Here is a 14,824-nt window from a genome sequence, read left to right as displayed (position 1 = left end):
AGACGGAGTCGATACAGCTTGGCTTCAGGTGCGCCGCAGGAGTTGCCGGTGTTGACTACAACGTCAAACCGCCTTAGGGACTCCGGCTCCGGATTTTCTGTCGGGGTTTACTCCCTTAGCCTTTCCCCTGAAGAGGTATGCCGCAAGGCAGCGGAGGTTTTTTTTTTTTTGGAGTCAGAGTTTTCCTTCTCTGATGTACCCTGACTGGAAGATCGAACCAGCGACACTTAGCTCGCAGGCCGACGCTCAATCCACTGAGCTAAACCAGCCAGGACAAAAAAAAAAAAAAACTACAGTAATGGTATTTAACAATCATTTTAAAGGAAAACATTTTAAAACTTTTTAAAATATGAAGTTTTGTAAGTTATACATATGTTTGTCTCTCTTATGTCTATCTAGCTATATACTACTTATAAACTCTGCCTTGTAAAATTTGAACCAGTCAACCCTAGGTTAATATTACAAATCTACTGATATATTAAGTCTGGGTCTTAGGCAAAGTATTAGTCTAGCCTTCCATGTCTTTACTTGTAAAATCAGGAAAATAAGTTTATTCTTATATGGCCTCTCTTTTTAAGACCAAATCATATTGAATTATATATTAAACTTAAAAATTATTAAACAAAAAATAAAATGTTGAAAGGGGGAAAGGAAAGAAAATAAAGCTTGGAGTACGATTCATGTACAAAGTGAATGTCATATGGTTATATTGCAGTTGTATAGCAGAATTTATCAGATCTATGGATGATACAAGTTGGGAGACATGGATCATACTAAAGATTAAAATACAGATCTGGAAGCAAGTTGACATTTAATCACAGCATCCTGCATTGATAGTCAACAGTCAGTCTCAATCAAGTAGCAAGTAGGGAGTTACCGTCTGTAGTACTTACAGAAAATGTTTAGAAGTGTAGATGGTCATGAGTTTTATCTGTGCTAACAGTATGCTGCCAATGCTTAATACACTAATGCAGATTTAGGCCATGTCATGGAACACAGAACTCTGCACTGTCCATTCATCACACATTTAGATCTGTCTTGTTGTTGAAATTCTTTAATACACCAAGAAATTTTAACTTAAAATATATAAGGAAAATAAAGTTAAAGTAAAAAAGGCATGAAATAAATGTGAAAAAAAAATGAATACTATAAAATCCATTGTGCATCCTGGAAATGGACCACAAATTAGACTCTGAGGTTTGGGAAGTAAGAAAACTGCAATCAGTAACCAAGACCAGAGTGTGTTTGAGAGAAAGAAATCTGTTGCTAGAAAAGCACACCTTTCCTGATACTAAGTCTCTAGAGAAACTTATTCTTTGAAGCATCATAAAGAAGAAAAAGCAAAATGCAATTTATATCATCTTCAGAAATATACTCAGTACAGTGGAGAACTTGATAGCATTTTCTTTTTAAAATAAGATTCTTCAACAAAGTCCAGTGATATTTCACCAAAGTGCAATTAGGGAAAAGCATTTCTCCAGCGTGGCTACTCAGACAATCCAAGTCTACAGCTCCCTGATGGCCCGCTTCACTCCAAGGGAGAATGTTGAGCGGGAGTACTCAGACTGAGGAATCTGCAGGCTAGTCATTACCAGTTCTTTAAGTGCAGAAATTGAGAGGAAGCATTTAAAAACTGTTATATATCAAGGCAATGCTGTGACAGTTATATTAATTTTACACAATATTGGTGCACAGTAGTTTGGACATATAAAACAAAAAATGAAAAAAATAAAAACAAATGGTTCTTCACCACAGATAGTGTTAAAAGCACTGTTTAAATATCTAATAATGGATGACTGAATATACTTCAGTAAAACTCTGTAATTTTCTCAGTTGAGTTTTTAAAAGATATTAAGGATCAAGGTCCTCAATTATATTTGCTAAAATTATATTGATTGTTGCTATCTTCTGATACCCATAAAGTGAGCCCTCTGCAGAGTCGTGTGTCAGCCATCATTTGAACTCTGCATGTGGGACCTGAGCTATGAGGAGAAGGAGGCCACCACACCTCCACTCAGAGGTGAGACAAAATAGCACCTGCACAGAGGCTATGATCCTCCCCAGATAATAACTTAGGTTTGTTCATGGCCTTATAGTAATTTTGGTCTGGAGAATTTTTCCATCAGTTACAACCAAACACCCACCTCAGCCATTAGAAAAAATAACTCAGTATTCATAGTACATTTAACTTTGAGGGGCCTGACTTCCTAATGTTACCTCCAAGATTTAGTAGTTGCAAACACTAGCCAAAACAGATAAATTGAATGATGTTCTTTAGCTATATACCATAAAGCTACGAAGTTAAAACGTAGAGGTTTTCTAACAAACATAGTGGCTTTGGCTTTAGAATAATTGTCCTATAATAGGCTTTCTTTCTAACAAAATATTAACAGTAATTCTCAATAGTAACAATAATGATAATTAGCATGTACTGGACACAACTATTTACAGCCACATTCTAAGTATTTGTATGCATTAACTCATATAGTCCTCACAATAACCCTATGAGGTAGATGCTACTATCTACTCCTTCTTACTGATGAGAAAAATAGAGCTTAATTTGTCTATAGTTTCTCAACTAATGCATGGCAAAGCTGTTTCTCTGATGTAGGCATTCTGACTCCAGAGACACTGCCTTACCCATGGTGCTTCTCTACCTCCCTATTTGTAAAGCTAAGAATAATCTATATTATAGATGCTTATTTTCCTAGTGAGCAAGAGAATCAAGAGAGTAAGAGAAACATGTAGCTCACCTAAAAATATTATCAAATAATTAAAAATGTTAAAATAGAGATATGCTAAGCCACACCCCTTGTTTACCACTCCCGGGAATTTTTATCTGATGCATTTTGAGTATTGAATCACATTTCAGGCATCCTATTGGAAAGATACTAACAAATTGGAGAATTTCCATAGGTGATTTAACTAGTGGGTGAGGGTCCTAAAAACCATGTCCCATGAGTGCTTAAACGACCTGCATATGTTTAACCCACACAAGGGTAGTTTAAGGATGCACATGACAACTAACTCTTCATCAGTTTGAAAGTCTGGCTTATAGAAGAAAAGCCAGGCTTATTCTTTGTGGCATCAGAAGGGCAAACTAGCGCAGGGAAGTAAGTAAGCATTATACCAAGCCAACTGAACCTGTATGTCAGTAGAATGCTTTTTAAAAGAATCATTAACATTTACCAAGAACACACTGAGTTTTGCTGAATTATCTCATAACTGCTATAACAAGCCAGTGAGGGAATATCTACATTTATTTATACACCAAAACACTGAGGCTCAGAAAGGTTAAGAAAATAGGATGTGACAGACCTAAGAGCTGAACCCAAATCTATGGTCCTCAGTAGGACCAAACTAGACCATCTTCAGAGTTGCCAGGCAGCAGTAATCTCCTCTTAATAAAGGAGTTTCAGCAGAAAATAGCCAACGTCAAGGATGATATAAAATGAGCTCTTCCTTGAGAAGGAGGCTATAGTAGGGGACTTGGTTTTATTTCAGTTCTATTATCTAGTTCTTTAAGTAATCAAATTTCTGAAAAACCATAGCTCACTTTTTACATCTTTACAACAATGAAGTCATAACTATGAGAGCTTACATGGCCTTTCTCACTGCTTTTCTTTTTAATTCTTAAACAGAAAAGGGGAGAGAAAGAGCTTTATTTTGATATTGAGTGGGTGAATTAGCATCAGTACATTTTATAATTCTATAGTTAGGCATTAACTGATCTAAAAAAAGGTTTAATATGCATCTTTGTGGCCCACACTGTAATAAATGCAAGGGATAATGACATAGAAAACCCAGAAGTTTCTATCTTATTTCTGAAACTGATAGTCTATAACCTTTAACTTATAAATTAATGAACTACAACAATAAATTAAGCATGAAAAATTAGGGTTGTATGAAATATTCCACTTAGCTCAGGACTTCTCAAAATTTTCTACCGAAGTGTCCCAAATGGCCAAGAAGAATAAATGCTTTGTACCTCTGGAAGGCCTAGGAAAGCAACTTGAAAGGAGGCCTCTACAAACAAGAAGCTTCTTTGAAATTGTGGGTTTTTTCCAAACAATTCACACAGATGTTGCATTTGTGCAACATAATATAGTATATGTTTTAATATAAAAATAATATTTTAAGTTACCATAACTACTGTCACTAAGATTGAAACCCCAACATGCTATGCATGCCCGTTAGAACATTGCCTTATTATCTCGGAGTACATACACCAGTTTATTCAAGGCTTAAAGAAGTATTTTATATTTAAAGTTTTATCCCCATTGAGAAAGATTTTTCCAAGGAAACCTTATAGATATAGAAAAGAGATATCTATATGGTTCATATAATCAGAGATATTCATGCTTGTCAAGATTACAGGATATTTCACTTACTTTTCTTTCCTTTAATATTAATTTCTCCTACAGGTGATTAAGTAAATTGAAACATAGAAAATTATATACATTGGGGAAATAAGATAAGAAAAAATATTTAAAAGAGTAGGTGTTAATATATTTTGGGTATTTGAGAATGATTTAAAGTTTTAAAGGTTAGCAGAAGTATTACACACATATGCAGACTAATGTTTTATTAGTGATTATAACCTTTATGTAGCTTTTGAACTTAAAATGATGGTTCTAAATAAAATTGTATCACAAGCATACATAGTAACCGTTTTTTTGTTTTAGGAAAATGTGTATACATACAAATTTATAAATATATGTATTTTTTGTTGTTGTTGTTGTTGTTTTCATATAGGAGAGAAGCCATATGAATGCCCAAACTGCAAGAAACGGTTTTCCCATTCTGGTTCCTACAGCTCACACATAAGCAGTAAAAAATGCATCAGCTTGATGCCTGTGAATGGGCGACCAAGAACAGGACTCAAGACATCTCAGTGTTCCTCACCATCTCTTTCAGCATCGCCAGGCAGTCCCACGCGACCACAAATACGGCAAAAGATAGAGAATAAACCCCTTCAAGAACAACTTTCTGTAAACCAAATTAAAACTGAACCTGTGGATTATGAATTCAAACCCATAGTGGTTGCTTCAGGAATCAACTGTTCAACCCCTTTACAAAATGGGGTTTTTAGTGGTGGTGGCCCATTACAGGCAACCAGTTCTCCTCAGGGTGTGGTGCAAGCTGTTGTTCTGCCAACAGTTGGTTTGGTGTCTCCCATAAGTATCAATTTAAGTGATATTCAGAATGTACTTAAAGTGGCAGTAGATGGTAATGTAATAAGGCAAGTTTTGGAGAATAATCAAGCCAATCTTGCATCCAAAGAACAAGAAACAATCAGTGCTTCATCCATACAGCAAGGTGGCCATTCTGTTATTTCAGCCATCAGTCTTCCTTTGGTTGATCAAGATGGAACAACCAAAATTATCATCAACTACAGTCTTGAACAGCCTAGCCAACTTCAAGTTGTTCCTCAAAATTTAAAAAAAGAAAATCCAATCCCAACCAACAGTTGCAAAAGTGAAAAGTTACCAGAAGATCTTACTGTTAAATCCGAGAAGGACAAAAGCTTCGAAGGAGGAGTGAATGATAGCACTTGCCTTCTGTGTGACGATTGTCCAGGAGATATTAATGCACTTCCAGAATTAAAGCACTATAACCTAAAGCAGCCGGCTCAGCCTCCTCCACTCCCTGCAGCGGAAGCTGAGAAGCCAGGGTCCTCTGCTTCACTGGGTTCCGGAGATGGCAATTTGTCTCCCAGTCAGCCACCATTAAAGAACCTCTTGTCTCTTCTGAAAGCATATTATGCTTTGAATGCACAACCAAGTGCAGAAGAGCTCTCAAAAATTGCTGATTCGGTGAACCTACCACTGGATGTAGTAAAAAAGTGGTTTGAAAAGATGCAAGCTGGACAGATTTCAGTGCAGCCTTCTGAACCATCTTCTCCCGAACCAGACAAAGTAAATATCTCCGCAAAGAATGATGATCAGCCTCAATCTACAAATGAAAATGATTCCCAGGACAGCACAATAAATCTACAAAGTCCTCTGAAGATAACTAACTCTCCAGTTTTACCAATAGGATCAACCAACAATGGTTCCAGAAGTATTACATCCTCCCCATCACCTCTAAACCTTTCTTCATCCAGAAATACACAGGGTTACTTGTACACAGCAGAAGGTGCACAAGAAGAGCCACAAGTAGAACCTCTTGATCTTTCACTACCAAAGCAACAGGGAGAATTATTGGAAAGGTCAACTATCACTAGTGTTTACCAGAACAGTGTTTATTCTGTCCAGGAAGAACCCTTGAACTTGTCTTGCGCAAAAAAGGAGCCACAGAAGGACAGTTGTGTTACAGACTCAGAACCAGTTGTAAATGTAATCCCACCAAGTGCCAACCCCATAAATATTGCTATACCTACAGTCACTGCCCAGTTACCCACAATCGTGGCCATTGCTGACCAGAACAGTGTTCCATGCTTGCGAGCACTAGCTGCCAATAAGCAGACTATTTTGATTCCCCAGGTGGCTTACACATACTCAACTACAGTCAGCCCTGCAGTCCAGGAACCACCCTTGAAAGTGATCCAGCCAAATGGAAATCAGGTAAAAAAAAAAAAAAAAGGTGCCCATCCTGAACCTGTATAGCAAAATGCTAGTTTGACTTATTTCACTGAATTTTTCTGTAGATCCAAGCAGGTTGTTGCAAATTGTTATTTTTGAAAGTAAATAGACAAATATTTGCTTTAACTTTTGTAGCATCGTGCCTTTAGTTATTTCCTAATCCGAGGTATAGTTATCAACTAAAGTTTAAAGTGTTATTCTACTGTGAAAAATGATTTATAAGTCTCAGCTAAATACCTTTTTTTCCCCTAATCCTTACCTGAGGATATGGTGATTGATTTTAGAGCAAGGGGAGGGGAGGGAGAGAGAGAGAAATATTAAACATTGATGTGAGAGAGAAACATCGATCAGTTGCTTTTCATATACGCCAGACCTAGGACCAAACCCACAATCTATGTATGTGCCCTTACCAGGAATCGAACCCAGGACCTCTGGATTTACAGGACGATACTTCAACCAACTGAGCCACACCAGCCAGGGCAAGACTTGACTGTTTCAAGCTAGAGACAGAAAAGAAAAGTTGGAATACTCACTAATTGGATTTGTTTTTATAATAATTTCTACCTTGATTATGATTGTTAATAAATGAAAATATGTTCCCATTCACAGAGCATTTCACACCAGGCAAACTTAGCTACGACTTTTTATTTGTTAATACCTCTGTTTATAAAAGGCTTTAATTAAACAAAAGTTAAGCACACAAAGAAGTCATGTAGTGAATTTACTGATCATTTTATGAGCTGTTAACTGAAATGTTCAGTAATAGTTAACATATGAGGAAATATAGTTGTGAATCAATAAATGCATTTCCCCAGAATTCATGATAGTTCTGGATAGAAACATTTTGTGTGATTGTTGTGTGTCTCATTGTCCACACTTTTTCTATCACTAACCTTGATGTCTCTCCACTTTTTTCCATCAATTTTAATTGAATCAAATGAGTTGCTCCTTTATCCAAATATTGGCTATAAGTAGGTACAGCTAAAATATTACAATATCCTGTTCAAATGTGTTTTATGCTTTTCCCCTTGAAATATTGCTATCAGTTGGACTTTCTGTAATGATGATGACTCTTGGAAAAAACCTTCACATGACCAGTGAATTCATCTAAATGTTTTGTGTATAGAACACCATGCATGCCTTTGAATAATAGAGGGGGAACCACTAACATTTTACTTAATTATGACTAGATCAAATAGCAGTGACAGTGGGGTCAGCTCACTTAACACCCACTGGCAGCTCAGAAATGACCGAGACAGAGGGCTGCACCTCTCCTACCCTACAAAGCCATAGCAATGTTGTGGGAAAGCTTTAAACTTTTAGAAAATGTGTAGGTTTAGAGGAAACAGAGTGAAAGACTTTAGAAAAGACACAAGGATCTCAGGGGACCCAGTTCCATTGTATTATACATACTCCCTGCAGGATTATCCTACCTACTCAAGGCTCTCCTGCCCTAAACTGTCTCTTTGAGATGGCCTGAAATGTTTTTATTCCACTGAAATTCTAAAGATTCATTTTGACTAACAAGTATTCTTACTTAAAAATACAGTCCTTCCTATACTGTTTTTCCATCTTGCTCCTTAGAAAATGATAGAGTAACCCACTCTCTTTTCAAGGAGACCAAAGAGTCACAGGACTCTGAATCTCTAAAGGTACAATTTGAAGTTCACCTTTTAAAATGAAATCTTAATTTTTGCCTAGTGAAACGCAGAATGAAAAAAAATGAAGGTAAAGAATGCAGTTAGATACTAGTGATTATTAAACAAACTCATAAGTTTTTCATAAAGTAATGATTCACAGGGAACTAAATAAATTTGTTACCACACACTTTACATTTTTTCCTTTTGGTCTCCTTTCCCTTAAGTACCAGTTGACCATACCTTTTGGTTACAGCTGTGAGTATATTGCCCTCAACCTCACTTTTGTTTACATCAGGCTCTACTTCTCATCTAACCCCACTGTTGGAACCATATGCAGTGATGAACAGTATGCTTGCTTTGGTGAAGTTGTTGAAAGTATAAATCAAAGTAGTTCTTTAACCTATACTTTTGTTTATGTCTCTTGTTTTTAAATTTAAATTATATTTTCTTACTCCTTTTATTCCTTTAGGATGAAAGACAAGACACTAGCTCAGAAGGAATATCAAATGTGGAGGATCAGAATGACTCTGATTCTACACCACCCAAAAAGAAAATGAGGAAGACGGAAAATGGAATGTATGCTTGTGATTTGTGTGATAAAATATTCCAAAAGAGTAGCTCATTATTGAGACATAAATATGAACACACAGGTATGCGGATGAACCTGACAGGTTTTGAAAATTGAATCTATAATCCTTCCTATAATCTGAAGTGTGCCCTCCAAAGTTTTAAGAAGATTTTATTTGCTTAAAACCATTATTTTATTTCATATTTGTCTTCTTTTTTTTCTCTTTTTTTTTTCTTTCTTTCTTTTATAGGTAAAAGGCCCCATGAGTGTGGAATCTGTAAAAAGGCATTTAAACACAAACATCATTTGATTGAACACATGCGATTACATTCTGGAGAAAAGCCCTATCAATGTGACAAATGTGGAAAGCGTTTCTCACACTCTGGGTCCTATTCTCAACACATGAATCACCGCTACTCCTATTGCAAGAGGGAAGCAGAGGAACGTGACAGCACAGAGCAGGAAGAGGCAGGACCCGAGGTCCTGACAAGTGAGCACGTTGGTGTGAGGGCGTCTCCCTCACAGGTCGACTCAGATGAGAGAGAGAGCTTGACAAGGGAAGAGGATGAAGACAGTGAAAAAGAAGAGGAGGAGGAGGAGGAGGATAAAGAGATGGAAGAACTACAGGAAGAGAAAGAATGTGAAAAACCACAAGTGGATGAGGATGAGGAAGAGGAAGAAGTAGAGATGGAGGAAGAGGAGGAGGAGGAGGAGGAGGGAGAAGAGGCAGAGAATGAGGGAGAAGGAGCAAAAACTGAAGGTGCCATGAAGGATGATGGAGCTGTAAATCAAGTGAGCAGCTTAGAACAAAAAGGAAGCCAGAATAGTGAGCAAGTGTCTGAACAAAAAACAAATGAAGCCTAATAGTTTTTCTAGAAGGAAATAAGTTCTAATTGGTAATGAAGTTTGTTCTATATTATACATGCTTTTCATGGAAACACAGTAATCTGTAAACTGTGATTTCTGTTCACTACTGTGTAAAGTAAAAATTTTAAAAAATACAAAATACAAAAAAAAAGGAAAAAACACAAAAAAATCCAGGTGTGCCTGAACCTCAGACCTAGTAATTTTTCGTGCATTTTTCAAAGTTAGGAACAAGTTTGTAACGTGAAACAGATTAGAAAACTTTAATGACTCAGAAAGCAAAGATTTAACAGATTAAAGAAAACTGATTAAACATCTGGCATTGTTTCATTTTATCAGTATTAATTATCACTCTTATGTTGGTTTATTCTTAAGCTGTACAATTGGGAGAAATTTTATAATTTTTTATTGGTAAACATATGCTAAATCCGCTTCAGTATTTTATTATGTTCTTTTTTAATGTGAGAACTTCTGCACTACAAAATTCCCTTCGCAGAGAAGAATATTGCAGTTCCAAATCGTGCTAACTACCTTTTATAAATTCAATTTAGAAGGTAGAAATTTCTAATATTTAGATTTCAGAGTAGAGTGTATTCTCAATTAAAGTGTATTGTTAGCCTTAAGAAAGCAGCCGATAGAAGAACTGAAGTTCCTTACTCATGTGGTTTAAAATGGAGTTCAAAAGATTGTCTTTGCATTCTGATTGCAGGGACTAGCAGTGTTAATGCTGGTAAGGACAGCAGTGTTGTCAGAATCAGTGTTTGTAATTGTGTTTGAGTATGTGGTAACAAATATGAAGGATATGATATGAAGCTTTGTATCTCCTTTGGCCTTAAGCAAGACCTGTGTGCTGTAAGTGCCATTTATCAGTATTTTCAAGGCTCTAACCCGCCATCGTTCAGTGTGTGGCCTACAATAACTAGCATTTGTTGATTTGTTTGTTTTATCAAAATTCCAAAATAAAACTTAAAACCACTGACTCTGTCAGAGAAACTGAAACACTGGGACATTTCATCTTTTAATTCCTCAGTATTCATTTTGCGTTAATTGACTTTCAGAATTTCTCTACAGAAATGAAAGGGAAATTTTTCTAATCTGCTTTATCCATGTACTTGCATTTCTGACATGGACATGCCATTGTTATTTGGCTCATAACTGTTTCCAAATGTTAGTTATTATGGACCCAGTTTATTAACAACATTAGCTGATTTTTACCTATCAGTATTATTTTATTTCTTTTAGTTTATAGATCTGTGCAACATTTTTGTACTGTATGTCTTCAGATCTGGCAGTATTAATACCCTTCTTACTGACATATGTACTTTTAGTTTTAGAAAACTTTTATATTTATGTGTCTTATTTTTATATTTCTTTATTTATTACACAGTGTAGTGTATAATACTGTAGTTTGTATTAATACAATAATATATTTTAGTATGAAAATTTGGAAAGTTGATAAGATTTAAAGTAGAGATGCAATTGGTTCTCTTGCATTGAGATTTGATTTAACAGTGTTATGTTAACATTTATACTTGCCTTGGGGCTGTAGAACAGAATTTAAATGGGAATGTATTAGTTTTACAACTACAATCAAGTCATTTTACCTTTACCCAGTTTTTAATATAAAACTCTTAAATTTTGAAATTCACTGTGTGACTAATAGCATGATGCTCTGCGGTTTTATTAAGAGATTAGCCTAACCATAAAATTCTCATTTTCTTAGTAAGCCAAATTAGGATAACCTTATATAAACAGTGTTGGGAACAATGTTTAACATGTTGTGCCAATTTGTTCCTGTATTCATGTATGTAAGTTACAAATCTGACTCTTCATTTTTAAGTTCCTTGTTACACCATGATCATTTTCTAGTTTTTTACCAGACTCCCCATCTCACAATAAAATGCATCAACAAGCCTGACCTGCTGTCATCTTTTAATCCTTATCAAGATTTTCTTTGGAAAACTCTCTTTGAAATGAGGTATCAACACTGTCATCCTGTACTTGATTTATCTTGGGCTGAGTTTGGGTAACTAAGTGTTTAAGACATTCATCACCGAATTATGGATTTTCTTGGGGCTGTTTCTGGGAAGGTCAGTGCTGACAACTAAAGACCACCTCAGAGGTTGCTCTCTCTTCCGAAAACCCGTCACTCTTGACCTTCAGGTCACTCTAGAGAAGCCTGGGTTTTGGATGCCTTTCTTCTCTACTCCCAACAGCTCCTTGTACCTTTGTCATCATAGCTCTTAGGCAGTTACTCGTATTTCTTTCTCACTAGGGACAGGGGACCATGTCTGCCATAGTTATTCTCACATCGATGTCTCACAGAGTGACTGGCACCAGTAGGTGCAATGTTGAATGAAAATATAACGTGCATGTTAACATAGCTCAGCTATGTTTTTACTACTCTTCAGCTTCTAATCTGAGAATATGTATGTTAAATGATTCCAGCAATTTAATAATTTTCTTATATGGGTCCTATTAAACACTAGACAAGATAGATAAATACTAAATTACACCTTGTTTTTCTATTGCCGTACAGTTCTGATTTGAGATGTTGTTTCTAGATGTATTTCTGGTGTTTAATTTCATGGTACGTGACACAGGCATTCAAGGCCTGTAGATATGACTGTCTCCCATAGAACTGATATACCAATTCTAGTAGACTCTGTTTTAGAACCCAGTTCTGTTCTCATAGCCTCACATTCCTAGGTGCTCATTAAAATCAGGTTTATTCATTTCTTCTCTCCCTGAGAACAGCTATCCAATAACAAAGTCATTGTACAGGGTTAGGAAATAAGAGTAAATAATGCTGCTTAGGAGTCATTCACACTGTAATCACTATAATAAGAAGCTCAAAGAAGGCAGTGCTTGGTACATATGGATAAATGGTTAATACAGGAATCTAGGCATTATTAGAAAAGTTTTGAAAAGTAAAATATGTGGACACTTCCCCGCATGCCCTCAAATTACATAACAACAATGGTGCCATATGTTATTTATTTGTGCCATGTAGAGGTGCTTCACCACTATTATCAAAATTAATTTTCACAAACACCTTACAAAATTTAAAGACCATGAGCCCATGAACACATACAATTTAAGTAGCACAATAGGGATTTGAACACAGGTCTATCTGACTCTAAGATCCATTCTCTTAACTAGCCTATATCACATCTCAAATGTAGATAACTTATACTATTTACATTTAAATCCAAGCCTGGCCCTGGCTGGTGTGGCTCAGTGGATTGAGCACTAGCTGGCGAACCAAAGGGTCTCTAGTTTGATTCCCAGTCAGGGCGCATGCCTGGGTTGTGGGCCAGGTCCGCAGTTGGGTGCACATTAGAGGCAACCATGTACTGATGTTTCTCTCCCTATTTTTCTCCCTCCCTTCCCCTCTCTCTAAAAATAAATAAATAAAATCTCTGTAAAAAATAAAAAAAAAAGGAAACTCAAGCCTGGATTTAAAGAATATGAGTAGAAAATGTCAGGAAGATCAATATACATTTCATAATGTGGTGAAAAAGAAAAGGGAGAGCATAAGAATTTTAAAATCTGTGTGCAAACTTAAGATTTGCCTTAAAAACATGAAAATGTAAACCTAGAATGGATTGCTTAAGATCAGTGGGAGCATATATTAGGACAATCACAATATAGACTTTGAACCTTAAAAAAAAAGTGGAAATCCCACTGTTCTAGTGAATATACATTTCATTCAACATTTTTTTCCCAACAACACATGGGATGTTCATGAAGAGGAACAATATTATGGGACATAAGATAACTCAAATTTAAAAGAATTGCAGACCAAGTGTTTTCTCTGAAAACAAAAGCATTAAACTAGAAATTAAGTGTAATTTATCTGGGAAATCTCTCCCCAAATTGTTGTAACTTGACAACACATTTCTAAGTAAACCAAGGGGGAATATTATAATTATGAAATATGAACTAAATGAAAATGAAAAATGCAACACATCAAAACTTGTGTGCAGCAAAAAGAATGAATATTAAAAAATTTTAAACATGAAATGCTTATATTAGAAACAAACAGAAGACTCAACCATCTAAGGTTCCACTTTAAAAAACTAGGAAAAGAATAAAACCCAAACCAACCAGAAAGGAGACAATAATAAAAGACAAATCAACAGCATAGAAAACAGAAAAATAATAGAGTAAATCAATGAAGTCAGAACCTGATTCTTTGAAAAGATTAATAAAATTGATAAACCTCTAGCCAAATAGAGCAAAGAAAAAAGAGAACACAAATTACCAATATCAAGAATGAGAGGGGAGATATCCTTACAGACCCTACAGATAAAAGGATAAAAAGAAAATACTATGACTTACATGTCAATGAAGTCAACATTTTTTATGAAAATGACACATTTCTTGAAAGAACCAAAATAACAAAACTCACTAAAGAAAAAATGGATAATCTGAATAGTTAAATACCAAAGAAATTAAATTTTTAGTCGAAAAGCCTCCCTCAAAGAAAACTCCAGGCCCAGATGTCTACCAAACATTTAAAGAAGATATGTACCAATACTACACAAAGTCATCTAGAAAACAGAAGAGGAGAAAACACTTCTGACCTTAGTCTATAAAGACAGCATTAACCTGATACCAAAACCAGATAATGACATTACAGGAAACAAAAACTACACATCAATATCCTTCATAAATATAGATGCACAATCCATAACAAAATATTAGGAAATTAATTTGAACAATGTATCAAAAGGAAAATATATCATGAGCAAGTGGGATTTATCCCAGAATTTCAAGGTTGGTTTAGCTTTCAGAAGTCTATTAAAGTAGTATATCGTATTTATAGACCAAAGAGAAAAAAATCATATGATCATCTCAATAGGTATTGAAAAAGCATCTGACAAATTCAACACCAAGTCATAAAATTCTCAGCAATCTATAAATAAAAGGGCATTTCCTCAACTTGATAAAGGACATCTACAAAAATTCTGTAGTTAATATCATAATTGTGAAAAAATAGATGCTTTTCTTCTAAAGTTAGGAAAAAGGCAAAAATGTCTGTTCTCACACTTTTATTAAACATTGCTAAAGGTCCCACCAGGTGCAACATGACAAGAAAAAGGAAGGCATACAAATAGGGCGGGGGTGGGGGGATGGGGGGGGAAACCGTATGTGCAGACAGC

The 14,824-nt window shown here is 35.6% G+C and overlaps 1 protein-coding gene across 1 annotated transcript in view; it reads left to right on the top strand.

Moving 5' to 3' along the window:
- The window catches only part of ZEB1 (zinc finger E-box binding homeobox 1), a 192,188-nt gene extending 180,215 nt beyond the window's left edge, over positions 1–11,973 (top strand). Inside the window, exons 6-8 of the mRNA XM_090266649.1 lie at positions 4,756–6,566; positions 8,694–8,874; positions 9,043–11,973. Coding sequence (XP_090122775.1) covers positions 4,756–6,566; positions 8,694–8,874; positions 9,043–9,656 — 2,606 coding nt within the window. The 3' untranslated portion in view covers positions 9,657–11,973. The remainder of the gene's footprint in view (positions 1–4,755; positions 6,567–8,693; positions 8,875–9,042) is intronic.
- Positions 11,974–14,824: the final 2,851 nt, after the last annotated feature.

Source organism: Furipterus horrens, unplaced genomic scaffold (genome assembly GCF_987537825.1).
Source record: "Furipterus horrens unplaced genomic scaffold, mFurHor1.1.pri manual_scaffold_2, whole genome shotgun sequence".
Taxonomy (NCBI): domain Eukaryota; kingdom Metazoa; phylum Chordata; class Mammalia; order Chiroptera; family Furipteridae; genus Furipterus; species Furipterus horrens.
The sequence above is the reverse complement of the archived record's forward strand: the minus strand, read 5'-3'. Positions and strand labels throughout refer to the sequence as shown.